Source organism: Sphaerodactylus townsendi, linkage group LG05 (assembly GCF_021028975.2).
Source record: "Sphaerodactylus townsendi isolate TG3544 linkage group LG05, MPM_Stown_v2.3, whole genome shotgun sequence".
Taxonomy (NCBI): Eukaryota; Metazoa; Chordata; class Lepidosauria; order Squamata; family Sphaerodactylidae; genus Sphaerodactylus; species Sphaerodactylus townsendi.
In genome coordinates, this window is record NC_059429.1 from 13,015,078 (window position 1) to 13,040,796 (window position 25,719).

Consider the following 25,719-nt stretch of genomic DNA (forward strand, 5'->3'; position numbering starts at 1 on the left):
AACAGGGTTACCTACACTGCTTCCCCAAAACTAGGTCTTAGGTTTAATGCTAATAATTGAGCCCAGCAGCCCAGGACAGCCTAGATATGGGAGGGGGGGCGACTCTGTTAGCGCGTGCCCACAGACAGCGCTCTGAGTGCCACCTCTGGCACCCGTGCCCTAGGTTCGCCACCACTGCTGTATGGTGTGTTCTCGAGTATCTTGCACACAAGTCTCAACTGCTCCCATCATGCAACGCTGGGGTTATTGCCACATCGAAGGACAAATCGGGATCCCATTACACCATCCATGCACGCACGGCGTACCTTTGCACGGGTGGCAGGTCACGAGGCCCAAGATCCTGAGGAGGCTAATTTTGTTGTCTGGGTGAGAAGAGTTGGACCACGCCATGTCCGTGTTGCCGTTGGCACAACACTCCTCCCAGGTGACGCCAGTCTGGAGGATCATGCTACACTTCGCTTCTCGTCCCTGCTGCAGCCAACAGATCCCTCCTGCTGGGAGGAAGGTACAAGAAGAGCCAGTTAAACAAATGCACAAGCAACATATAAGACTAGGTAGACTAGGTCGGAGGTTCCCAAGCTTTCTGAGCCCACACACACCTTTGTGACTCTGGCACAGCAGGCTGAGCACAGCCACAAAATGGCTGCTCCGCAGTGGCTGCCATAGGAGGAAGAACCAGCCACAAAATGGCTGCCACCACTTCACTCACACCATGGAGATCTTTGCCTGGTGGTGGTGGTGGTGGTGGTCAGTTAAAAAAAACGCACTGCCAATCAAATGCCCAATGGCCAATCAGAAGCCGAGGAAGAACCAGCCACAAAATGGCTGCCACCGCTGACCTTCACTCACACCAGGGAGATCTTTGCATTGTGGTGGTGGTTGTGGTCAGTTAAAAAAACGCACTGCCAATCAAATGCCCAATGGCCAATCAGAAGCCGAGGAAGAACCAGCCACAAAATGGCTGCCACCGCTGACCTTCACTCACACCAGGGAGATCTTTGCGTTGTGGTGGTGGTTGTGGTCAGTTAAAAAAACGCACTGCCAATCAAATGCCCAATGGCCAATCAGAAGCCGAGGAAGAACCAGCCACAAAATGGCTGCCACCGCTGACCTTCACTCACACCATGGAGATCTTTGCATTGTGGTGGTGGTTGTGGTCAGTTAAAAAAAACGCACTGCCAATCAAATGCCCAATGGCCAATCAGAAGCCATTCTGCAAAAACCTCACCTAGCCATACCCTCTTTCTAAAAACACTTAGTGGGCTCCATGAGAGGTGTTCGTAGACATCACGGCACCACTGGACTAGGTGCTTAAAGGTGGCACATGAACAGGAAGTACCAACCGAGGGAGAGGGCTGTAGTCTTCTCCAGCCCAGAGCTAGACTTTGTTTCACATAAAGATGTTAGTAGATTGCATATTCCTCCACCACAGAACAAAGCACGCTGGACCTTCGTTGTTGTAGAATGCTCTCCCTGGTTCCTAGTGCCTACCTAGCCCTGCTCCCCCCCATCTGTTTGAAAGTGTGAAAGCAAAAATACATTTTGGCATAAATGCTCTTGTATCAATGTACTGTGTTCAATCATGGTTTTGATAAAGGCAATGCGTAAAAATGAATTATAATTCTCATAGACGTCCGGAACTATATTCTAATGCGGAAGCACACAATTTTCGCAACCACTGCACTTCAACTGACTGAACCAACATCCAGGTTTTTTAAAAAACAGTACCTTTTCATCACGCATTCTCCCACCCCACTCCACTGAAGACCTTGATGTCTATCAAGGATTCAAGCAATGTAACACTCCCCACAAACACGTGATCTGCTCAGTGGGTGTGTGCTTCCTCATCATGATTGGCTTTCGTGATGTGTTGGGGCGGGACCTTGGGGGGGGGTTCACTCGCAGCTACGTAACTATGTCACTACGTAGCTGTGTTGGAGGAATTTGATTGGCTATTGGGTCGGAGCGGGAACATTACTCCGCCCCTGATTGAAAATTCATATTCTTATTTTCATTTTTACGTTGCTATGTCGGCACATATGAACAAATTTTTACAAATTGTTGTCTCGTAGCAACGTTATTTCGTTGCTATGTAGCCACGTCCAGCATACAGCAAAAAAAAAGCCTGCATGAACTTGGTGTACAGCCCACTGCACTCTGATTGGCTGGAAGGCTCCAAGGGCGGGAACAATAAGATGCGTCTGTCCCCTGTTTCTCCCCACCGAACCGGCTTCAGCACTTGATTGGCTAAAAGGTGCACTTCAATGCAGGTTCTGGAAAAATGCGTGATGAGGGGGGGAACGCGCACCAGAACCTTGATGAAGCCATGTTTGGTACTTGGGTGGTGGGGAGTTCTGATTAAAAGCGTGATTTATCACATGAGTATCACACAAGTCATCGCCCGTGGAGAATCGCCCTTTAGGTGAAATAGGGTATAGCAACGCTGCCAAACATTGACCCCCAAGAGTATTTTCTAGAATGTTCATGCTAGATTCTGAAAATTCAGGAGGGCTACCCAGTTTCAGTTTGTCATCACTAAAATCGGAGAAGCTCAAACAGGGAGGTCCTGAGGTCCTAAATGTGTTAGAGTAAATCTGCCAAAGTATAGCAAACATGTAACCCTGTTCCCTTCTAGAAATGTCAGAAGATTTTTAACTATGTAGCTCACTAGATCACACCATCGCCCGTGAAATTCCTGGTTCAAGGTCCACCAGGATCTCCTAGCTTTGTTGCCAGCGCTGAGTTTGAAATACCTGGAATTTGGGGGGTGGGGCCTATGGTTTTGGGAAAGGGAGGGACCTCAGCAGGATATGCTTCCATAGACCCATTATTCATGGAACTCCTTTCTCGGGGCACTTCGCTGTTTCGCTGTTTACATGTGAGGATACTCTCCGCTGCCTGCTGCACGGCTTGCCTGCTGAACTCGTCCAGGTCTGCTTTTCCTGGTTCTCTTAACTCCGCCCATCAACTCACTCTTAAAGACACACAGTCACTAAATTGCCGGCTCTTTAAATTGTTAAAGCTCTTTAAAGTACTATTATATCGATATTGCTGTTATTGCAGTTATATTGATGTTGTAGCCCCTTTCCAAAAATAATTCCCCCAAATGAAAGAGGCAAAGCAATTCCCTGTACCACCATGTCCTAGAACTGATATTCTCTTCCCCCCCAACACACACACACTACTTCCTGCCACTGCTGCCGCCATGGAAGGAGAGACTTGTTATTTTGCTATTCCTTGGTATTTCAATATTTCTGCATTAGATCTATCATTATTGCGAGAGATCTGTTATGGTACAAATGCTTGAAGTTGAACTAAAGTTTTAAAAAGCCCTCCCGATCACTGGGGAGGGTGAAAGTAGAACGTGGGAGGCAGGGTGGTGAAAAGAAGCCCAAAGCAAAGAATAGCACAGGCCCATTTGTTCCATCTTCGCACAAACAGCAGAGACTATAGGATCTGCCACGCAGTGAGTGTGAGAAGAGGGAAACGGAATCCGTAACAGAAGCTCTGCCCCAGGAGCAGCAGTGGCGTAGGAGGTTAAGAGCTCGTGTATCTAATCTGGAGGAACCGGGTTTGATTCCCAGCTCTGCCGCCTGAGCTGTGGAGGCTTATCTGGGGAATTCAGATTAGCCTGTGCACTCCCACACATGCCAGCTGGGTGACCTTGGGCTAGTCACAGCTTCTCGGAGCTCTCTCAGCCTCACCTACCTCACAGGGTGTTTGTTGTGAGGGGGGAAGGGCAAGGAGATTGTAAGCCCCTTTGAGTCTCCTACAGGAGAGAAAGTGGGGATATAAAAAAAAAGAATCTCCGTTCAACACGGGGCAGAACATCAGTGTATAATCAGCCACACAGTACACCCTCCAAAGTTGCCATCTTCTCAAGAGGAACTGAATCTGGAGATCAATAGTAACAGTGGAAAATATCCAGGTCCCACCTGGAGGTTGGCAATCCTATGTAGTTTAGAGTCCAGTGTTGGTGTCTTGTAAAAAAAAGGATTCCGGGTTTCAACCCATGTTCAAATTCGGGCCCATCTATCTAAGCCTCAAAGAGAAGCCTTGTTTGATTCCAGAATAAAGATAATCAGACAGAGACAGACTACATAAGGAGTAGGACTAAGGGGGGGGGGGAAACGGGGTGGGGAGACCGTGTGAGGTCTGGCTGGGGCTTTTGATCCGTTTTCCTCCCATACGGAATGGCATGATTTCCCCCCAAGGGCTCTCCGAGACAACCGCCCGACAAAGCAGCCCGCCAGCTGGCACCCAAATCAAAAGGCTGTTTGTTCCTTAATCTCGTGAATTAATAGTTCATTTCTCATGAGCGATTCCTCAGTAATTTCCGTCTCGGCAAGCCAGACACTCCTAAATTTTTTACTTTCCCAAGTCGCTTGTCTTGGGTTTCGTGGCGGGGGTGGCAGAGAGGTGGATTTCCCTTTCAACGGCCCGACGAGGCTCTGTTCTGATCTTCTGGTCGTGGCCTTTTTCACTCACCCGTTTTCTCAATGTTAAGCAGAGCAGGTCTGGAATCTTGTGACATCCCAGTCCAGTGGGTGCCAGCCACGGATGGCTGGTGGCCAGGTGCTTGACTATCTTCTTACCCCGTTGCGTGCTGACATTTCTTTTTAACACCATGAGAAGCCTTCAATGTCCACATAATTTCTGGTATGCCCAAGAAGCCAAAAAAGAGAGGGTTGTTTATTGAGCGCCTGCAGGGGTGATGAGCTGTATTTGATATTTGTGGTTCACAAGTTCTGTAGCCAGAGTTGACAACCTTTGAGAGCTACACCACATCAAAACAGAGTTCAGCAAACAGCCAGGAAGATAGTTTCAGGGGGTAACCGCGTTGGTCTGCAGTAGGACAACTAGATGACAATCCAGCAGCACCTTCGTAACTGACAAGATTTTTTCAGGTCAAAGTTCACTTCGTCAGAGATCTGACAAAAAAAGTTTTGAGTCTCGAAAGTTTGCGTGCCCAAAATCTTGTTGGTCTGTAAGATGCTGCTCTGAGAACCAGCGTGATGTAGTGAGCAGGTGGACTCTAATCTGGAGAACCGGGTTTGTCCCCACTCCTCTACCTGAGTGGCAGAGGCTTATCTGGTGAACCAGATGTGTTTCTGCACTCCTACATTCCTGCTGGGTGACCTTGGGCTAGTCACAGTTCGTTCAGGACTATCTCAGCCCCACCTACCTCACAAGGTCTGTTGTGGGGAGAAGAAGGGAAAGGAGCTTGTAAGCCACCTCGAGTCTCCTTACAGGAGAGAAAGGTGAGGTATAAATCCAAACTCTTCTCCTCTTCCACTGGACTCTAATCTAGTTGTTGAACTAATTGCAAATATTAAAAAAGTCTTTTTGAGTAATAAAATAGATACAATTTAGTATTAGTGGTAACTGACTTGCTGTTTCATAATTGATATTACTGATGATCAGAGATGCCAGATCTGCATGGGGTAATACCTGGAGGTTTGGAGAGGCAGGGGGGTTGGAGCAGTGGTGGGATTCCAATAATTTAACAACCGGTTCCGGTGGTGGGATTCAAACAATTTAACAACTGGTCGTTTACAAGCACCATTTTAACGACCGGTTCTGCCGAAGTGGTGCGAACCGGCTGAATCCCACCACTGGGTTGGAGCCAGAAGAGGGCAGAGTTTAGGGAGGGGACACCTGCACGGTACAATGCCATAGATTCCACACACCCCCACCCCCAAAACAGCCATTTTCTCCACAGTAACTGATCTCTGTTTCCAGAGATCAACTGTAATAATAGATCTCCAGGAACCACTTGTGATCAACATTCATCAGGTTTCTGAGCAGCAGTGGCGTAGGAGGTTAAGAGCTCGTGTATCTAATCTGGAGGAACCGGGTTTGATTCCCAGCTCTGCCGCCTGAGCTGTGGAGGCTTATCTGGGGAATTCAGATTAGCCTGTACATTCCCACACACGCCAGATGGGTGACCTTGGGCAAGTCACAGCTTTTCGGAGCTCTCTCAGCCTCACCTACCTCACAGGGTGTTTGTTGTGAGGGGGGAAGGGCAAGAAGATTGTAAGCCCCTTTGAGTCTCCTGCAGGAGAGAAAGGGGGGATATAAATCCAAACTCCTCCTCCTCCTCCTCCTCCTCCTCCTCCTCCTCTTCTTCTTCTTCTTCTTCTTCTTCTTCTTCTTCTTCTTCTTCTTCTTCTTCTTCTTCTTCTTCTTCTTCTTCTTCTTCTTCTTCTTCTTCTGTGGCTGAAACACCGGTTGTGGCAAATCTGGTTTTAGGATGTTTTTAGAACGCAGCCCACATATTTCTCACATATCAGCCATCATTGATCTGAAGAAAACTATTCGAAAACCGCTAATATAGCGCATTCCGTTCATCCTACACAGACGGAGTCTGCACAGACGAGTCCGTTCATTTCTCAAGTACTGCATATGTTGATTCAACATAAGGGGACAGAGTCTTGTCAAACTGGAAGTACAGTATACTTATGCATGCATCTTAATTACTAAGAACTTTGTCTTGAAAATATCAAAGATATAAGGGATCTCTGTTAATACTAAATGAGAAGACATTGTTGCGAGAAACCGGCAGTATTGCATGCGAACACTGACACTTTAACAACTAAGAACTCTAACAGCTAAGAGCTTTGTCCCTGAGAATATTTGGAACGTGCATTTGTATGGTTTATTGCACTTGTTTTCACTGTGTTTATGCACTTTAATGTTTGTAACTGTCCTCAGCTACAGTCAGAGCCTTTTTGGGTCTGGCCCCAGACTGGTAGAATGCTCTGTCTACCAGGAGACCAGGGCTATATGAGACTTGTCTCAATGCTGAAGGGTTTGAAAAATGAAGCTCTTCCGCCAGGCCTGTGGTTGAGGGCCATATGAGACTTGTCTCATATGGAGCTCTTCCGCCAGGCCTGTGGTTGAGGGCCATATGAGACTTGTCTCATATGGAGCTCTTCCGCCAGGCCTGTGGTTGAGGACCATATGAGACTTGTCTCATATGGAGCTCTTCCGCCAGGCCTGTGGTTGAGGGCCATATGAGACTTGTCTCATATGGAGCTCTTCCGCCAGGCCTGTGGTTGAGGGCCATATGAGACTTGTCTCATATGGAGCTCTTCCGCCAGGCCTGTGGTTGAGGGCCATATGAGACTTGTCTCATATGGAGCTCTTCCGCCAGGCCTGTGGTTGAGGGCCATATGAGACTTGTCTCATATGGAGCTCTTCCGCCAGGCCTGTGGTTGAGGGCCATATGAGACTTGTCTCATATGGAGCTCTTCCGCCAGGCCTGTGGTTGAGGGCAGCGACGGCGGAATCATTTTGCTGACCTCCCTTCCCCCTTCCCCTACTTCCCTTCTATCTAATTGTTCCATCCTGGTTTGTTTATGTGCTGTTTTTTTTTATTGTGGATTGTTTTGCCGTGTTTTTATTGTGTTTTAACCTGTACTGTATTCCTGTCAACATGTAGATAGCCACTCTGAGCTTGCCACAGTAGGAAGAGCAGGACACAAATTCAGCCAAGTAATCAATATATACAGGAGCACACTGTATGATAATAATTGTAATGCACTTGCACCAATCTGCGTGATTCTTATTTGAGTCGCTATCCACTGTTCACTGCTGTAATTTTCCTTTCTACAAAGGATCACAAAGACATCCTTTGAGTCCCATAAAAATCTTTGCCTGCCATTCCCTTCACCTAATGTTTCATTCTAGCCTCCCACCGACCAGTGGTGGGATCCAAAATTTTTTAGTAACAGGTTCCCTCGCCAGCCCCCGCCCCCCTCAGCAAAGGGGGCAGAGGCAAATCTGAGCCCTGGGCAAAACCTGAGTTGGATGCCCCCCCCCCACCCATGGGCAGCCACCCCACCACGACCCCCCCCAATTTTTTTATTTGCACCAGGTCATTTCTAAATCATCATCACATTATAGAAAATGCCCCAACTCACAAATCTGAACACAGCACTGGTGAAACACACAGGTTCTTTGACAGAGACTGGTGAGATACAAGGTACGAAAGGCTGAGAATCGATGAATTGCAGTACCTGAAAGGGATTAAGCCAGTTCAGGGAGTGACATTATTAGTCGCAATTGCTATATGGAACCTTCATGTTCAAAGGCAGTAGGCCTCTCGGGGAGGCGAGGACATTTGACTCCCCTGCATCAGGTAAAGCTTTCATTTTCTTTTTTCAAGAGCCGCACGGGGTGCCATAGAGAGCCACATTTGACTCACGAGCAATGCGTTGCAGACTCCCGTTCTGGTGGCTTGCTGTACAACTTAAAACACATTGCATATATTTTTTTGTTACACTCCATTTTTGCTGTTGATCCTCGTTGCATAGCACATTGCTTTTGCTGTACAACATGCCAGGGTATACTGCTCCTGCGCCTGGAGTTTTCATGAAACTGACATAGCGAATGGAGCTCTGTGACTGCTGACATCATGAATTTCACTAGCTCCTCGTGCACTGGGGGAAGAAGTAGCTCCCTCCATTGCTCTTGAATGAGTGAGCTAAAAATGTTGGCTTACCTTGTGAGGTTTTTTTTGTTTGTTTCTGCCTGTTTTAGGGAAGAAGAGAGAGAGAGAGAAGAGAGTTTTGGATTCATATCCCCCCTTTCTCTCCTGTAGGAGACTCAAAGGGGCTTACAATCTCCTTGCCCTTCCCCCCTCACAACAAACACCCTGTGAGGGAGGTGGGGCTGAGAGAGCTCCGAGAAGCTGTGACTAGCCCAAGGTCACCCAGCTGGCGTGCAGGGGAGTGCATAGGCTAATCCGAATTCCCCAGATAAGCCTCCACAGCTCAAGCGGCAGAGTGGGGAATCAAACCCGGTTCCTCCATATTAGATATAATCATAATTATAAGGAAAATTGTTCTTATTTGTTGTTGGTATGTTCACAACAACCCTGTAAGGTAGATTAGGCTGGAATCTGTGACTGGCCCAAGGTCCTCCCAGCAAGTTTCTATGGCAAATCGGGGGTTCGAACCTGGCTGTCCTAAACGGTAATCCACTGTACCACCCTGTCTGTAAGTCACGAACGCCCAATTCATTATCTTAAAAAAGACACTCGAGCTCAATAGGGTAGCAACTACATTTGGCCTGCAGAGGAATTTTTATCGAAAATTTTGAATTCTTGCTTGGACAATCTCCCAGCACTTTAAAGGATTCTTGGTATTTAGGGTTTACGGGTGTGGCCGCATTAAAGTTTCTTTTAAAATCATCAGCTACAAACAGCCAGCGATCAATCAAGCAGAAGGCCTTCTTTTGTCTGACAGCCTTTTTGAAAACTCTCCCCCACCCTGCACACACACACTCTTCCAGATCTCCCCTGCGTTCCAGGCGCTGGAGCAAAAAGCAAAACACCTGGCCAGAAGGCTTCCCAGGATGGCAACTTTCCAAAAAAGCAACCAGACTCCTCGCTCAGACTGAAATCTTTGCTCAGAAACGCATCTGGAGGCCAGGTCTGGCTCCCTTGCGACTTCCCTTCAAAGGGAAAAGATTGCGCAACCCGACTGGGGGGAGATTAAGCCCCGACTTCAAAGAGCAGCTTTGCCTTTGAAGGGCCCTGCCAGATTTCGGAAGCAGAAGGTGGGAAGACGGGATTCTGCCCTGTCGTTTTGGGATCGAGTCCTTTGTGAAACGCTCGGCTTCCACGGCTGTAAGTAGCTACCTGCGCGGCACCCTCGGGTACGATTCCTTCTGCGGGCAGCGGTGAAATGATCATTAGTGAACAGTTGACCATTTTCACTCGTAGCCTTCAAATTGGGTTGCCAACAGCCTGGAAGAAAGGGTCCTGTCTGTTTAACAAAGGCATCATGGGAACGGAGGCATCATGAGATATTTGCCAGGTGATGTTATCGACTTCCATCCAATGAAAAATGTCTCTTGGTCATTTCCACTCAAAGGGCAGGATGCTTCCCCCCACAAACACATACCAAATTAACTGGAAACCAGAGACGTAGCTGCGCCAAACTGTGCCCGGTGCGCAGTCTGTATTTTCCTGGGGTGGCATGCCCCCCAGCGGCGCCCCCCTTCCCACACTTACCTAAGTTCCTTTCTTTTTCCTAGAACTTTTTCAGGCTGAAAAAAAAAGGCCTATTCACAGTTCAGGCTTAAACACGGCCTGATAGGAACTATACTTCCCAGCTGGGAACTGTAGTTCCTCAGGCCATTTTTTAGCCTGTACTGTAAACAGGCCTTTTTTTTCAGCCTGAAAAAGTTCTAGGAAAAAGAAAGGAACTAAGGTAAGTGTGGGAAGGGAGGTGGGGGCGGGGGCACCACGGGGGGGGGGGGGTCACCCCCCCCCCCCCCCACCCCCCCACACCCCCCGTCCCCCAACCCCCCCCCCCCCCACCCCCCCCCCCCCCCCCCCCCCCCCCCCCCCACCCCCCCCCCCCCCCACCCCCCCCCCCCCCCACCCCCCCCCCCCCCCACCCCCCCCCCCCCCCACCCCCCCCCCCCCCCACCCCCCCCCCCCCCCACCCCCCCCCCCCCCCACCCCCCCCCCCCCCCACCCCCCCCCCCCCCCACCCCCCCCCCCCCCCACCCCCCCCCCCCCCCACCCCCCCCCCCCCCCACCCCCCCCCCCCCCCACCCCCCCCCCCCCCCACCCCCCCCCCCCCCCACCCCCCCCCCCCCCCACCCCCCCCCCCCCCCACCCCCCCCCCCCCCCACCCCCCCCCCCCCCCACCCCCCCCCCCCCCCACCCCCCCCCCCCCCCACCCCCCCCCCCCCCCACCCCCCCCCCCCCCCACCCCCCCCCCCCCCCACCCCCCCCCCCCCCCACCCCCCCCCCCCCCCACCCCCCCCCCCCCCCACCCCCCCCCCCCCCCACCCCCCCCCCCCCCCACCCCCCCCCCCCCCCACCCCCCCCCCCCCCCACCCCCCCCCCCCCCCACCCCCCCCCCCCCCCACCCCCCCCCCCCCCCACCCCCCCCCCCCCCCACCCCCCCCCCCCCCCACCCCCCCCCCCCCCCACCCCCCCCCCCCCCCACCCCCCCCCCCCCCCACCCCCCCCCCCCCCCACCCCCCCCCCCCCCCACCCCCCCCCCCCCCCACCCCCCCCCCCCCCCACCCCCCCCCCCCCCCACCCCCCCCCCCCCCCACCCCCCCCCCCCCCCACCCCCCCCCCCCCCCACCCCCCCCCCCCCCCACCCCCCCCCCCCCCCACCCCCCCCCCCCCCCACCCCCCCCCCCCCCCACCCCCCCCCCCCCCCACCCCCCCCCCCCCCCACCCCCCCCCCCCCCCACCCCCCCCCCCCCCCACCCCCCCCCCCCCCCACCCCCCCCCCCCCCCACCCCCCCCCCCCCCCACCCCCCCCCCCCCCCACCCCCCCCCCCCCCCACCCCCCCCCCCCCCCACCCCCCCCCCCCCCCACCCCCCCCCCCCCCCACCCCCCCCCCCCCCCACCCCCCCCCCCCCCCACCCCCCCCCCCCCCCACCCCCCCCCCCCCCCACCCCCCCCCCCCCCCACCCCCCCCCCCCCCCACCCCCCCCCCCCCCCACCCCCCCCCCCCCCCACCCCCCCCCCCCCCCACCCCCCCCCCCCCCCACCCCCCCCCCCCCCCACCCCCCCCCCCCCCCACCCCCCCCCCCCCCCACCCCCCCCCCCCCCCACCCCCCCCCCCCCCCACCCCCCCCCCCCCCCACCCCCCCCCCCCCCCACCCCCCCCCCCCCCCACCCCCCCCCCCCCCCACCCCCCCCCCCCCCCACCCCCCCCCCCCCCCACCCCCCCCCCCCCCCACCCCCCCCCCCCCCCACCCCCCCCCCCCCCCACCCCCCCCCCCCCCCACCCCCCCCCCCCCCCACCCCCCCCCCCCCCCACCCCCCCCCCCCCCCACCCCCCCCCCCCCCCACCCCCCCCCCCCCCCACCCCCCCCCCCCCCCACCCCCCCCCCCCCCCACCCCCCCCCCCCCCCACCCCCCCCCCCCCCCACCCCCCCCCCCCCCCACCCCCCCCCCCCCCCACCCCCCCCCCCCCCCACCCCCCCCCCCCCCCACCCCCCCCCCCCCCCACCCCCCCCCCCCCCCACCCCCCCCCCCCCCCACCCCCCCCCCCCCCCACCCCCCCCCCCCCCCACCCCCCCCCCCCCCCACCCCCCCCCCCCCCCACCCCCCCCCCCCCCCACCCCCCCCCCCCCCCACCCCCCCCCCCCCCCACCCCCCCCCCCCCCCACCCCCCCCCCCCCCCACCCCCCCCCCCCCCCACCCCCCCCCCCCCCCACCCCCCCCCCCCCCCACCCCCCCCCCCCCCCACCCCCCCCCCCCCCCACCCCCCCCCCCCCCCACCCCCCCCCCCCCCCACCCCCCCCCCCCCCCACCCCCCCCCCCCCCCACCCCCCCCCCCCCCCACCCCCCCCCCCCCCCACCCCCCCCCCCCCCCACCCCCCCCCCCCCCCACCCCCCCCCCCCCCCACCCCCCCCCCCCCCCACCCCCCCCCCCCCCCACCCCCCCCCCCCCCCACCCCCCCCCCCCCCCACCCCCCCCCCCCCCCACCCCCCCCCCCCCCCACCCCCCCCCCCCCCCACCCCCCCCCCCCCCCACCCCCCCCCCCCCCCACCCCCCCCCCCCCCCACCCCCCCCCCCCCCCACCCCCCCCCCCCCCCACCCCCCCCCCCCCCCACCCCCCCCCCCCCCCACCCCCCCCCCCCCCCACCCCCCCCCCCCCCCACCCCCCCCCCCCCCCACCCCCCCCCCCCCCCACCCCCCCCCCCCCCCACCCCCCCCCCCCCCCACCCCCCCCCCCCCCCACCCCCCCCCCCCCCCACCCCCCCCCCCCCCCACCCCCCCCCCCCCCCACCCCCCCCCCCCCCCACCCCCCCCCCCCCCCACCCCCCCCCCCCCCCACCCCCCCCCCCCCCCACCCCCCCCCCCCCCCACCCCCCCCCCCCCCCACCCCCCCCCCCCCCCACCCCCCCCCCCCCCCACCCCCCCCCCCCCCCACCCCCCCCCCCCCCCACCCCCCCCCCCCCCCACCCCCCCCCCCCCCCACCCCCCCCCCCCCCCACCCCCCCCCCCCCCCACCCCCCCCCCCCCCCACCCCCCCCCCCCCCCACCCCCCCCCCCCCCCACCCCCCCCCCCCCCCACCCCCCCCCCCCCCCACCCCCCCCCCCCCCCACCCCCCCCCCCCCCCACCCCCCCCCCCCCCCACCCCCCCCCCCCCCCACCCCCCCCCCCCCCCACCCCCCCCCCCCCCCACCCCCCCCCCCCCCCACCCCCCCCCCCCCCCACCCCCCCCCCCCCCCACCCCCCCCCCCCCCCACCCCCCCCCCCCCCCACCCCCCCCCCCCCCCACCCCCCCCCCCCCCCACCCCCCCCCCCCCCCACCCCCCCCCCCCCCCACCCCCCCCCCCCCCCACCCCCCCCCCCCCCCACCCCCCCCCCCCCCCACCCCCCCCCCCCCCCACCCCCCCCCCCCCCCACCCCCCCCCCCCCCCACCCCCCCCCCCCCCCACCCCCCCCCCCCCCCACCCCCCCCCCCCCCCACCCCCCCCCCCCCCCACCCCCCCCCCCCCCCACCCCCCCCCCCCCCCACCCCCCCCCCCCCCCACCCCCCCCCCCCCCCACCCCCCCCCCCCCCCACCCCCCCCCCCCCCCACCCCCCCCCCCCCCCACCCCCCCCCCCCCCCACCCCCCCCCCCCCCCACCCCCCCCCCCCCCCACCCCCCCCCCCCCCCACCCCCCCCCCCCCCCACCCCCCCCCCCCCCCACCCCCCCCCCCCCCCACCCCCCCCCCCCCCCACCCCCCCCCCCCCCCACCCCCCCCCCCCCCCACCCCCCCCCCCCCCCACCCCCCCCCCCCCCCACCCCCCCCCCCCCCCACCCCCCCCCCCCCCCACCCCCCCCCCCCCCCACCCCCCCCCCCCCCCACCCCCCCCCCCCCCCACCCCCCCCCCCCCCCACCCCCCCCCCCCCCCACCCCCCCCCCCCCCCACCCCCCCCCCCCCCCACCCCCCCCCCCCCCCACCCCCCCCCCCCCCCACCCCCCCCCCCCCCCACCCCCCCCCCCCCCCACCCCCCCCCCCCCCCACCCCCCCCCCCCCCCACCCCCCCCCCCCCCCACCCCCCCCCCCCCCCACCCCCCCCCCCCCCCACCCCCCCCCCCCCCCACCCCCCCCCCCCCCCACCCCCCCCCCCCCCCACCCCCCCCCCCCCCCACCCCCCCCCCCCCCCACCCCCCCCCCCCCCCACCCCCCCCCCCCCCCACCCCCCCCCCCCCCCACCCCCCCCCCCCCCCACCCCCCCCCCCCCCCACCCCCCCCCCCCCCCACCCCCCCCCCCCCCCACCCCCCCCCCCCCCCACCCCCCCCCCCCCCCACCCCCCCCCCCCCCCACCCCCCCCCCCCCCCACCCCCCCCCCCCCCCACCCCCCCCCCCCCCCACCCCCCCCCCCCCCCACCCCCCCCCCCCCCCACCCCCCCCCCCCCCCACCCCCCCCCCCCCCCACCCCCCCCCCCCCCCACCCCCCCCCCCCCCCACCCCCCCCCCCCCCCACCCCCCCCCCCCCCCACCCCCCCCCCCCCCCACCCCCCCCCCCCCCCACCCCCCCCCCCCCCCACCCCCCCCCCCCCCCACCCCCCCCCCCCCCCACCCCCCCCCCCCCCCACCCCCCCCCCCCCCCACCCCCCCCCCCCCCCACCCCCCCCCCCCCCCACCCCCCCCCCCCCCCACCCCCCCCCCCCCCCACCCCCCCCCCCCCCCACCCCCCCCCCCCCCCACCCCCCCCCCCCCCCACCCCCCCCCCCCCCCACCCCCCCCCCCCCCCACCCCCCCCCCCCCCCACCCCCCCCCCCCCCCACCCCCCCCCCCCCCCACCCCCCCCCCCCCCCACCCCCCCCCCCCCCCACCCCCCCCCCCCCCCACCCCCCCCCCCCCCCACCCCCCCCCCCCCCCACCCCCCCCCCCCCCCACCCCCCCCCCCCCCCACCCCCCCCCCCCCCCACCCCCCCCCCCCCCCACCCCCCCCCCCCCCCACCCCCCCCCCCCCCCACCCCCCCCCCCCCCCACCCCCCCCCCCCCCCACCCCCCCCCCCCCCCACCCCCCCCCCCCCCCACCCCCCCCCCCCCCCACCCCCCCCCCCCCCCACCCCCCCCCCCCCCCACCCCCCCCCCCCCCCACCCCCCCCCCCCCCCACCCCCCCCCCCCCCCACCCCCCCCCCCCCCCACCCCCCCCCCCCCCCACCCCCCCCCCCCCCCACCCCCCCCCCCCCCCACCCCCCCCCCCCCCCACCCCCCCCCCCCCCCACCCCCCCCCCCCCCCACCCCCCCCCCCCCCCACCCCCCCCCCCCCCCACCCCCCCCCCCCCCCACCCCCCCCCCCCCCCACCCCCCCCCCCCCCCACCCCCCCCCCCCCCCACCCCCCCCCCCCCCCACCCCCCCCCCCCCCCACCCCCCCCCCCCCCCACCCCCCCCCCCCCCCACCCCCCCCCCCCCCCACCCCCCCCCCCCCCCACCCCCCCCCCCCCCCACCCCCCCCCCCCCCCACCCCCCCCCCCCCCCACCCCCCCCCCCCCCCACCCCCCCCCCCCCCCACCCCCCCCCCCCCCCACCCCCCCCCCCCCCCACCCCCCCCCCCCCCCACCCCCCCCCCCCCCCACCCCCCCCCCCCCCCACCCCCCCCCCCCCCCACCCCCCCCCCCCCCCACCCCCCCCCCCCCCCACCCCCCCCCCCCCCCACCCCCCCCCCCCCCCACCCCCCCCCCCCCCCACCCCCCCCCCCCCCCACCCCCCCCCCCCCCCACCCCCCCCCCCCCCCACCCCCCCCCCCCCCCACCCCCCCCCCCCCCCACCCCCCCCCCCCCCCACCCCCCCCCCCCCCCACCCCCCCCCCCCCCCACCCCCCCCCCCCCCCACCCCCCCCCCCCCCCACCCCCCCCCCCCCCCACCCCCCCCCCCCCCCACCCCCCCCCCCCCCCACCCCCCCCCCCCCCCACCCCCCCCCCCCCCCACCCCCCCCCCCCCCCACCCCCCCCCCCCCCCACCCCCCCCCCCCCCCACCCCCCCCCCCCCCCACCCCCCCCCCCCCCCACCCCCCCCCCCCCCCACCCCCCCCCCCCCCCACCCCCCCCCCCCCCCACCCCCCCCCCCCCCCACCCCCCCCCCCCCCCACCCCCCCCCCCCCCCACCCCCCCCCCCCCCCACCCCCCCCCCCCCCCACCCCCCCCCCCCCCCACCCCCCCCCCCCCCCACCCCCCCCCCCCCCCACCCCCCCCCCCCCCCACCCCCCCCCCCCCCCACCCCCCCCCCCCCCCACCCCCCCCCCCCCCCACCCCCCCCCCCCCCCACCCCCCCCCCCCCCCACCCCCCCCCCCCCCCACCCCCCCCCCCCCCCACCCCCCCCCCCCCCCACCCCCCCCCCCCCCCACCCCCCCCCCCCCCCACCCCCCCCCCCCCCCACCCCCCCCCCCCCCCACCCCCCCCCCCCCCCACCCCCCCCCCCCCCCACCCCCCCCCCCCCCCACCCCCCCCCCCCCCCACCCCCCCCCCCCCCCACCCCCCCCCCCCCCCACCCCCCCCCCCCCCCACCCCCCCCCCCCCCCACCCCCCCCCCCCCCCACCCCCCCCCCCCCCCACCCCCCCCCCCCCCCACCCCCCCCCCCCCCCACCCCCCCCCCCCCCCACCCCCCCCCCCCCCCACCCCCCCCCCCCCCCACCCCCCCCCCCCCCCACCCCCCCCCCCCCCCACCCCCCCCCCCCCCCACCCCCCCCCCCCCCCACCCCCCCCCCCCCCCACCCCCCCCCCCCCCCACCCCCCCCCCCCCCCACCCCCCCCCCCCCCCACCCCCCCCCCCCCCCACCCCCCCCCCCCCCCACCCCCCCCCCCCCCCACCCCCCCCCCCCCCCACCCCCCCCCCCCCCCACCCCCCCCCCCCCCCACCCCCCCCCCCCCCCACCCCCCCCCCCCCCCACCCCCCCCCCCCCCCACCCCCCCCCCCCCCCACCCCCCCCCCCCCCCACCCCCCCCCCCCCCCACCCCCCCCCCCCCCCACCCCCCCCCCCCCCCACCCCCCCCCCCCCCCACCCCCCCCCCCCCCCACCCCCCCCCCCCCCCACCCCCCCCCCCCCCCACCCCCCCCCCCCCCCACCCCCCCCCCCCCCCACCCCCCCCCCCCCCCACCCCCCCCCCCCCCCACCCCCCCCCCCCCCCACCCCCCCCCCCCCCCACCCCCCCCCCCCCCCACCCCCCCCCCCCCCCACCCCCCCCCCCCCCCACCCCCCCCCCCCCCCACCCCCCCCCCCCCCCACCCCCCCCCCCCCCCACCCCCCCCCCCCCCCACCCCCCCCCCCCCCCACCCCCCCCCCCCCCCACCCCCCCCCCCCCCCACCCCCCCCCCCCCCCACCCCCCCCCCCCCCCACCCCCCCCCCCCCCCACCCCCCCCCCCCCCCACCCCCCCCCCCCCCCACCCCCCCCCCCCCCCACCCCCCCCCCCCCCCACCCCCCCCCCCCCCCACCCCCCCCCCCCCCCACCCCCCCCCCCCCCCACCCCCCCCCCCCCCCACCCCCCCCCCCCCCCACCCCCCCCCCCCCCCACCCCCCCCCCCCCCCACCCCCCCCCCCCCCCACCCCCCCCCCCCCCCACCCCCCCCCCCCCCCACCCCCCCCCCCCCCCACCCCCCCCCCCCCCCACCCCCCCCCCCCCCCACCCCCCCCCCCCCCCACCCCCCCCCCCCCCCACCCCCCCCCCCCCCCACCCCCCCCCCCCCCCACCCCCCCCCCCCCCCACCCCCCCCCCCCCCCACCCCCCCCCCCCCCCACCCCCCCCCCCCCCCACCCCCCCCCCCCCCCACCCCCCCCCCCCCCCACCCCCCCCCCCCCCCACCCCCCCCCCCCCCCACCCCCCCCCCCCCCCACCCCCCCCCCCCCCCACCCCCCCCCCCCCCCACCCCCCCCCCCCCCCACCCCCCCCCCCCCCCACCCCCCCCCCCCCCCACCCCCCCCCCCCCCCACCCCCCCCCCCCCCCACCCCCCCCCCCCCCCACCCCCCCCCCCCCCCACCCCCCCCCCCCCCCACCCCCCCCCCCCCCCACCCCCCCCCCCCCCCACCCCCCCCCCCCCCCACCCCCCCCCCCCCCCACCCCCCCCCCCCCCCACCCCCCCCCCCCCCCACCCCCCCCCCCCCCCACCCCCCCCCCCCCCCACCCCCCCCCCCCCCCACCCCCCCCCCCCCCCACCCCCCCCCCCCCCCACCCCCCCCCCCCCCCACCCCCCCCCCCCCCCACCCCCCCCCCCCCCCACCCCCCCCCCCCCCCACCCCCCCCCCCCCCCACCCCCCCCCCCCCCCACCCCCCCCCCCCCCCACCCCCCCCCCCCCCCACCCCCCCCCCCCCCCACCCCCCCCCCCCCCCACCCCCCCCCCCCCCCACCCCCCCCCCCCCCCACCCCCCCCCCCCCCCACCCCCCCCCCCCCCCACCCCCCCCCCCCCCCACCCCCCCCCCCCCCCACCCCCCCCCCCCCCCACCCCCCCCCCCCCCCACCCCCCCCCCCCCCCACCCCCCCCCCCCCCCACCCCCCCCCCCCCCCACCCCCCCCCCCCCCCACCCCCCCCCCCCCCCACCCCCCCCCCCCCCCACCCCCCCCCCCCCCCACCCCCCCCCCCCCCCACCCCCCCCCCCCCCCACCCCCCCCCCCCCCCACCCCCCCCCCCCCCCACCCCCCCCCCCCCCCACCCCCCCCCCCCCCCACCCCCCCCCCCCCCCACCCCCCCCCCCCCCCACCCCCCCCCCCCCCCACCCCCCCCCCCCCCCACCCCCCCCCCCCCCCACCCCCCCCCCCCCCCACCCCCCCCCCCCCCCACCCCCCCCCCCCCCCACCCCCCCCCCCCCCCACCCCCCCCCCCCCCCACCCCCCCCCCCCCCCACCCCCCCCCCCCCCCACCCCCCCCCCCCCCCACCCCCCCCCCCCCCCACCCCCCCCCCCCCCCACCCCCCCCCCCCCCCACCCCCCCCCCCCCCCACCCCCCCCCCCCCCCACCCCCCCCCCCCCCCACCCCCCCCCCCCCCCACCCCCCCCCCCCCCCACCCCCCCCCCCCCCCACCCCCCCCCCCCCCCACCCCCCCCCCCCCCCACCCCCCCCCCCCCCCACCCCCCCCCCCCCCCACCCCCCCCCCCCCCCACCCCCCCCCCCCCCCACCCCCCCCCCCCCCCACCCCCCCCCCCCCCCACCCCCCCCCCCCCCCACCCCCCCCCCCCCCCACCCCCCCCCCCCCCCACCCCCCCCCCCCCCCACCCCCCCCCCCCCCCACCCCCCCCCCCCCCCACCCCCCCCCCCCCCCACCCCCCCCCCCCCCCACCCCCCCCCCCCCCCACCCCCCCCCCCCCCCACCCCCCCCCCCCCCCACCCCCCCCCCCCCCCACCCCCCCCCCCCCCCACCCCCCCCCCCCCCCACCCCCCCCCCCCCCCACCCCCCCCCCCCCCCACCCCCCCCCCCCCCCACCCCCCCCCCCCCCCACCCCCCCCCCCCCCCACCCCCCCCCCCCCCCACCCCCCCCCCCCCCCACCCCCCCCCCCCCCCACCCCCCCCCCCCCCCACCCCCCCCCCCCCCCACCCCCCCCCCCCCCCACCCCCCCCCCCCCCCACCCCCCCCCCCCCCCACCCCCCCCCCCCCCCACCCCCCCCCCCCCCCACCCCCCCCCCCCCCCACCCCCCCCCCCCCCCACCCCCCCCCCCCCCCACCCCCCCCCCCCCCCACCCCCCCCCCCCCCCACCCCCCCCCCCCCCCACCCCCCCCCCCCCCCACCCCCCCCCCCCCCCACCCCCCCCCCCCCCCACCCCCCCCCCCCCCCACCCCCCCCCCCCCCCACCCCCCCCCCCCCCCACCCCCCCCCCCCCCCACCCCCCCCCCCCCCCACCCCCCCCCCCCCCCACCCCCCCCCCCCCCCACCCCCCCCCCCCCCCACCCCCCCCCCCCCCCACCCCCCCCCCCCCCCACCCCCCCCCCCCCCCACCCCCCCCCCCCCCCACCCCCCCCCCCCCCCACCCCCCCCCCCCCCCACCCCCCCCCCCCCCCACCCCCCCCCCCCCCCACCCCCCCCCCCCCCCACCCCCCCCCCCCCCCACCCCCCCCCCCCCCCACCCCCCCCCCCCCCCACCCCCCCCCCCCCCCACCCCCCCCCCCCCCCACCCCCCCCCCCCCCCACCCCCCCCCCCCCCCACCCCCCCCCCCCCCCACCCCCCCCCCCCCCCACCCCCCCCCCCCCCCACCCCCCCCCCCCCCCAACCCCCCCCCCCCCCCCCCCCCCCCCCCCCCCGAACACCCCCGCCCCCCCCACGCAATCCCCCCCCCCCCCACCCCCCCCCCCCCAAGGCCATGCGCTCCTGCGGCCGGGCGCACGGGAGGCTGCCGCACTGCCTTGCGCCCCCAAGGCAGTGCAGCAGCCTCCCAAAAATCGGGACAATTTGTAGAACCCGCGGGACGCGGGACAAATTGTCTAAAGGCGTGACGGTCCCGCCAAAAGCAGGACGGCTGGTCAGCCTACCCTACCCTTCTTTTATAGTTAGTAAACTTTATTTCAGTAAGCAACTGACTCTGCCTCATTATTGCGCTAACTCGGCTTTACAAATATTCCAACAGTTCCACTTTCAAAATAGGCCGGGGAGGGTAGCTTGCTGCTGCACACTATTCCCTGCCCTGTTGCTTTACCCCCTTAAAAGTCTCCCCCCTTTTCCCTGCCGATATGTGCTGTAGCATCAAAGCTTCAGCAGGGAAAGGAAAAGCAAGGAGAGAGGGGATTTGGGGGCCAGGAAGGAAGACTGGAGTCGGCACACAGGTGTGATGGGGAAGGAGGGGGGAGCAGATGCGGGGGGCGCCAGCAGGATTAAGCAGTATGGGGACAAATGTGGGGTCCACTTAGGGTTGCCAGCTTTCAAGTGGGGTTGGGAGAGCCTCCGGAATTCCAACTCATCTCCAGACTGTGGGGATCAGTTATCCTGTAGAAAAGGATTACTTTAGAACACAGGTGTCAAACTTGTGGCCCTCCAGATGTTATGAACTACAGTTCCCATCATCCCCTGCCAGCATCATGCTGGCAGGGGATTATGGGGACAATAGTCCATAACATCTGGAGGGCCACGAGTTTGACACCTGTGCTTTAGAGCATAGGTGTCAAACTCGCGGCTCTCCAGATGTTATGGACTACCGTTCCCATTGTCCCCTGCCAGCATGATGCTGGCAAGGGATGATGGGAGCTGTGGTCTATAACATCTGGATGACCCTCACAGCCCTCCAGATGTTATGGACTACAGTCCCCATCATCCCCTGCCAGCATGATGCATGATCATGATGCATGATGCTGGCAGGGGATGATGGGAATGGTAGTCCATAACATCTGGAGGGCTGTGAGGGTCATCCAGATGTTATGGACTACAGCTCCCATCATCCCAGCATCATGCTGGCAGGGGACAATGGGAAGCTCAATAACTTATATACGAAGGAGGATAAATTATCCAGCATTTATTGTGTGATAGGAAAGGAATTTCCCAAATCAATTTTGCCCCTCAGAATTCCTCACTGCGCTCCAACTTGTACCTCTAAAATACCAAATAGTGGGTTTGTTTTGATTTTTTTTAACTCAACGAGTAACTAACCTGCCGAATTTGTTGCCAGAGGATATAGTGATGGCTCTGGGTACTGATGGGTTTAAATGGGGGTTAGACAGATTCTTGGAGGAGCCTCCCAACGGCTACAAGCCATGGTGAATAAAGGGAACCTGCATATTCGGAAATAGTAAACCTCTTAAGCCCAATCCCAGGCAGCAACATCAAGGGAAGGCTTCAGTATCTATATCTTGATTGTTGGCCATCTACAGTAACTTGCTGGCCGCTGTGCGAGGCAGGATGCCAGACTAGATGGACCGCAGCCCTGATCCAGCAGGGCACTTATTATGTTCATGTGGTCCATTGAGCAAACTAGTTAAGCCCTCCCTGCCTCCGGGGTTTACTTTTCATTGACTAGTGTGAGCAGTGGCGTACCTAGGCAAACTGGTCCCCTGGGCAAAACCGGAGTTTGATGCCCCCCCAGGGGCGGAGCAGCCCGGCCGCGGCACTCACCCTTCCCGGATGGCCCCAGCAACTCAAGTTCACCAGAGGCAGAGCTCCCCGTCCTCCTGCTCTGCCTCTGGTAGCTTGTGGGCCACCGTACAGAGTAGGTGGGGCTTAGCCAGAGTGGGTGGGGCTTAGAAATCAGGCGCCCCCATGTGACTACACATTTCTGCGCCTTGGACAACTGCCCACTTTGCCCAATGGGTGGTACGCCACTGAGCGTGAGCATCGGGGCTTAGGTTGCGTGACTTTGGTAGCAAGCCCATATTCAGGTGCTTGGGAAAGATGTGTCTGCAGCCACCGTTGCCAGTGAGTTTCACGGGTTCAGTTTCACCAGAAATATCTCGGAGTATAACTTTGATTCAAATTAAAAGCCCTTCGGCCTGCCTCTATCACTGTGCATTCACGCCAAACCAGCACACTCAGTGTTCTTTGCCCCTGGTCGTAGTGAAATTTCTCCTGCTCTTTCTGCACTCCTTTAAGGTGCGGCTTTTATGTTTTACTGTTAAAAATTCCTCTCCATTCCTGCGTCCCCCTTTTACACGACTGCTTCAAAACCTTTCTCTTTCTTCACCCCACGGCTCAAGAGAGGCCCAAGAGTGTAATGGATTCTAACTGGATGGCGCAAACTACAGGGCAGAGTCTTCTGGCCCTACAAGAGAGCTTTCGAGGAATCTGTGTGCAAACAAGATGTTAGACGCGGTGATATTTTTTTTTTCTGAGGTTCTAAACAGCGTCACCCGCCTGCCTCCAGATCCTGGCGATGCCTGCATCAGAGATGAAAATCCGGATGAAGAGCAAACCAGCAGAAGTTTGCTATAAAAGGGAAGGAAAGTGAGCTGCATTCCTCGAGGATTTGCGTAAATTTTTATGAAGATGTTTCGGCTTCTGGTCCAACTGTGGCATTCAAAGCTGGGTGTGAGACGCGGGGGAGGCGCGCCCGGAGGTATCGTTCCACTCTCTGGTTCGAGGCTAAGTGGGAAACAAACCAGATGACTGCGGTCTGAGTAAACAATGGGGCACCTTTACGTGTTCTGTCAAAACAAGACCCAGTTTTTAAGGGCTTCCTTGACCTGACGTCTTTATTTGACAAACACCAGCAGGGTATTTATATTGGTCGACTGCAGTAAAACTGGAGAAAAGTTTTGGGGCACAAAACAGATAATGGAGAAGAAGAAGAAGAAGAAGAGGAGGAGGAGGAGGAGGAGGAGGAGGAGGAGGAGGAGGTGGAGGTGGAGGAGGTGGTGGAGGAGGAGGAGGAGGAGGAGGAGGAGGAGAAGGAGAAGGAGAAGGAAGGAGAATAGTTTGGATTTATTTCCCCCCTTTCTCTCCTGCAGGAGACTCAAAGGGGCTTACAATCTCCTTGCCCTTCCCCCCTCACAACAAACACCCTGTGAGGTAAGTGGGGCTGAGAGAGCTCCGAGAAGCTGTGACTAGCCCAAGGTCACCCAGCTGGCGTGTGTGGGAGTGCACAGGCTAATCTGAATTCCCCAGATAAGCCTCCGCAGCTCAGGCGGCAGAGCTGGGAATCAAACCCGGTTCTTCCAGATTAGATACACGAGCTCTTAACCGCCTACACCACTGTTGCTCCAAACCCAAGCAACGTAAGCTCTTCAGTCTTTCAAGACGCCACAGGACTTTGTTTTGCTTAACTCTCTGCTCCAGCATTTCCATCCAATCTGCAGAGCACATCCAGTGGTGGCGAACCTTTGGCAGGGGCTGATGGGAGGGGCTGATGGGAATTGTAGTCCATAACATCTGGGGTGCCAAAGGTTCGCCACTACATAGACAAAGAGAAGAAAGGTTTGGCTTTATACCCCGCACTTCTCTCCTGTAAAGAACCTAAAAGTGGCTTACAGGCTTCTTTCCCTTCCTCTCCCCACAACAGACACTTTGTGAGGTAGGTGGAGCTGAGAGAGTTCAGAGAGAACTGTGACTAGCCCAAGGTCACCCAGCAGGCTTCATGTGCAGGAGTAGGGAAACAAACCTGGTTAATCAAATTAGAGTCCGCCACTCATGTGGAGGAGCGTGGAATCAAACCCGATTCTCCAGATTAGAGTCCACGGCTCTCAACCACTACAGCACGCTGGCTTTCCAAACAGCGTCGTCGTCCAGGTTTCACTAAACCAAAAGGGCAATGGGTCGCAGACCTAGATTTCCGAGGATTGGCGAGTAGCTTTTGTCCTGTTGCAGAGATCAGCAGCCTGGTGCCGTGGCAAGGAATTCCCTACCCAACCCTAACCTCCGCTTTCTCAAAGGCCCCTAAGTTGTTCCCTCGAAGACCCAAAGCCAATGTGAAAAATGACCATCTCCGCTCACCAACTGATCAAAAATAAGTGTTAGTGTACGCACATTCACATGTCTATAAATGTGGATTGAGGCCTTACAGGACGGGAAAGAGGGGATTCCACCCTTCAATCACACGTGGATTTTTCTGAGTGAAATAGGGCTCTCCGCGCATTCATCTTACTGGGGAGGGGAGACAAGTTTTTAAAGTTTATATCTTTTTATTTGGAAATATCGTTATCAGTGCAGGGAGCCCAGTTTTGGCAGTGTTCCCTTCCTTGGGATGTTTCTGGTCAGGAAAATGGCATCGGCGGAGGGCGGCTTTGGTCTCAATCAGAACTGGGCTGAGTGTGCGCCAGTCTGTCACTCCCCTGCAGGGCTGTTGTGAGGAACAGAGTGCTGAGGCGAGGACTATGGAGGAAGGGCAGAATGAACATGTATGTCAGTGCAACACCAGAGACCTTTGTTTTGTCACTAGAAGCCACCTTCACCCAAGTTCTCTCAGAAATCACCTTAGGGGCACAGGCCCAATTTCAAAGTGAAGCTGTTGGGAAAACACATCTCCTCCATGAATCATGTTGCCAATTTCCAGGTGGGGCCCGGAGACCTCCCCAAACGACAAGAGTAGGTTGGATTGCCAACTACCAAGTGGTAGCTAGAGAACTTCTGGGATTACCATTGATCTCCAAGTGACAGAGCTAAGTTCCCCTGGGGGAAATGGTTACTATGGAAGGTGGGCTCAGTGGCATTATACACCAATGAAGTCCCACCCTACCCAAACTCCACCTTCCTTAGGCTCCACCCCCCCAAACCTTCAGTTATTTCCCAACCCTGAGCTGGCAACTCTAAGAGGAGGATTGGCAACTCTGGGTTTGAAAATACCTGGAAATTTGAAGGTAGAGTTTGACAGAGTGAGGTTTAGCGAGGAGAGGGACTTGGTAGAATACAACGCCACGCAGCCCACCTTCCAACACAGCTGTTTTCTATAGGACAGGGGTAGGGAACCTTTAACACTCAAAGAGCCATTTGGACCCGTTTTCCACGGGAAAAGAAACACTTGGAGCCACAAATAATTTTTGACATTTAAAATAAAGATAACACTGTATATATTGGGTTTTTTAACCTTTTACTCCGCTCATTCTGAGAAGCGCATGGATGCGTCCGCCCTGCTGCCTGCAGGGCGGGCAAGGATGGGGCCAGCAGCTCGGCCTCGCCGGCCACCGGGAAAGCACCCGCCCCGCTTCAACGGGGCGGGCAAGAGGGGAAGCCCGTGGCGCGGCCCAGCCGCCCGTGGGCAATTGGTGCGGGCAAGGATGAAGCCGGCGGCTCGGCTCATTGAGCCGCAGTGCAAGGGCAGAAGAGCCGCATGCGGCTCTCGAGCCGCAGGTTCCCTACCCCTGCTCTAGGACAA

The 25,719-nt window shown here is 66.5% G+C and overlaps 1 protein-coding gene across 1 annotated transcript in view; it reads right to left on the reverse strand.

Annotated features, from left to right (window-relative positions):
* FSTL3 (follistatin like 3) overlaps nucleotides 1–23,852 on the reverse strand; it is a 32,963-nt gene extending 9,111 nt beyond the window's left edge. The window contains exons 1-3 of the mRNA XM_048498826.1: nucleotides 23,847–23,852; nucleotides 6,083–6,088; nucleotides 306–496 (exon numbers count right to left, since the gene is read on the reverse strand). Coding sequence (XP_048354783.1) covers nucleotides 306–447 — 142 coding nt within the window. The 5' untranslated portion in view covers nucleotides 448–496; nucleotides 6,083–6,088; nucleotides 23,847–23,852. The remainder of the gene's footprint in view (nucleotides 1–305; nucleotides 497–6,082; nucleotides 6,089–23,846) is intronic.
* Between the last annotated feature and the right edge of the window lie 1,867 nt (nucleotides 23,853–25,719).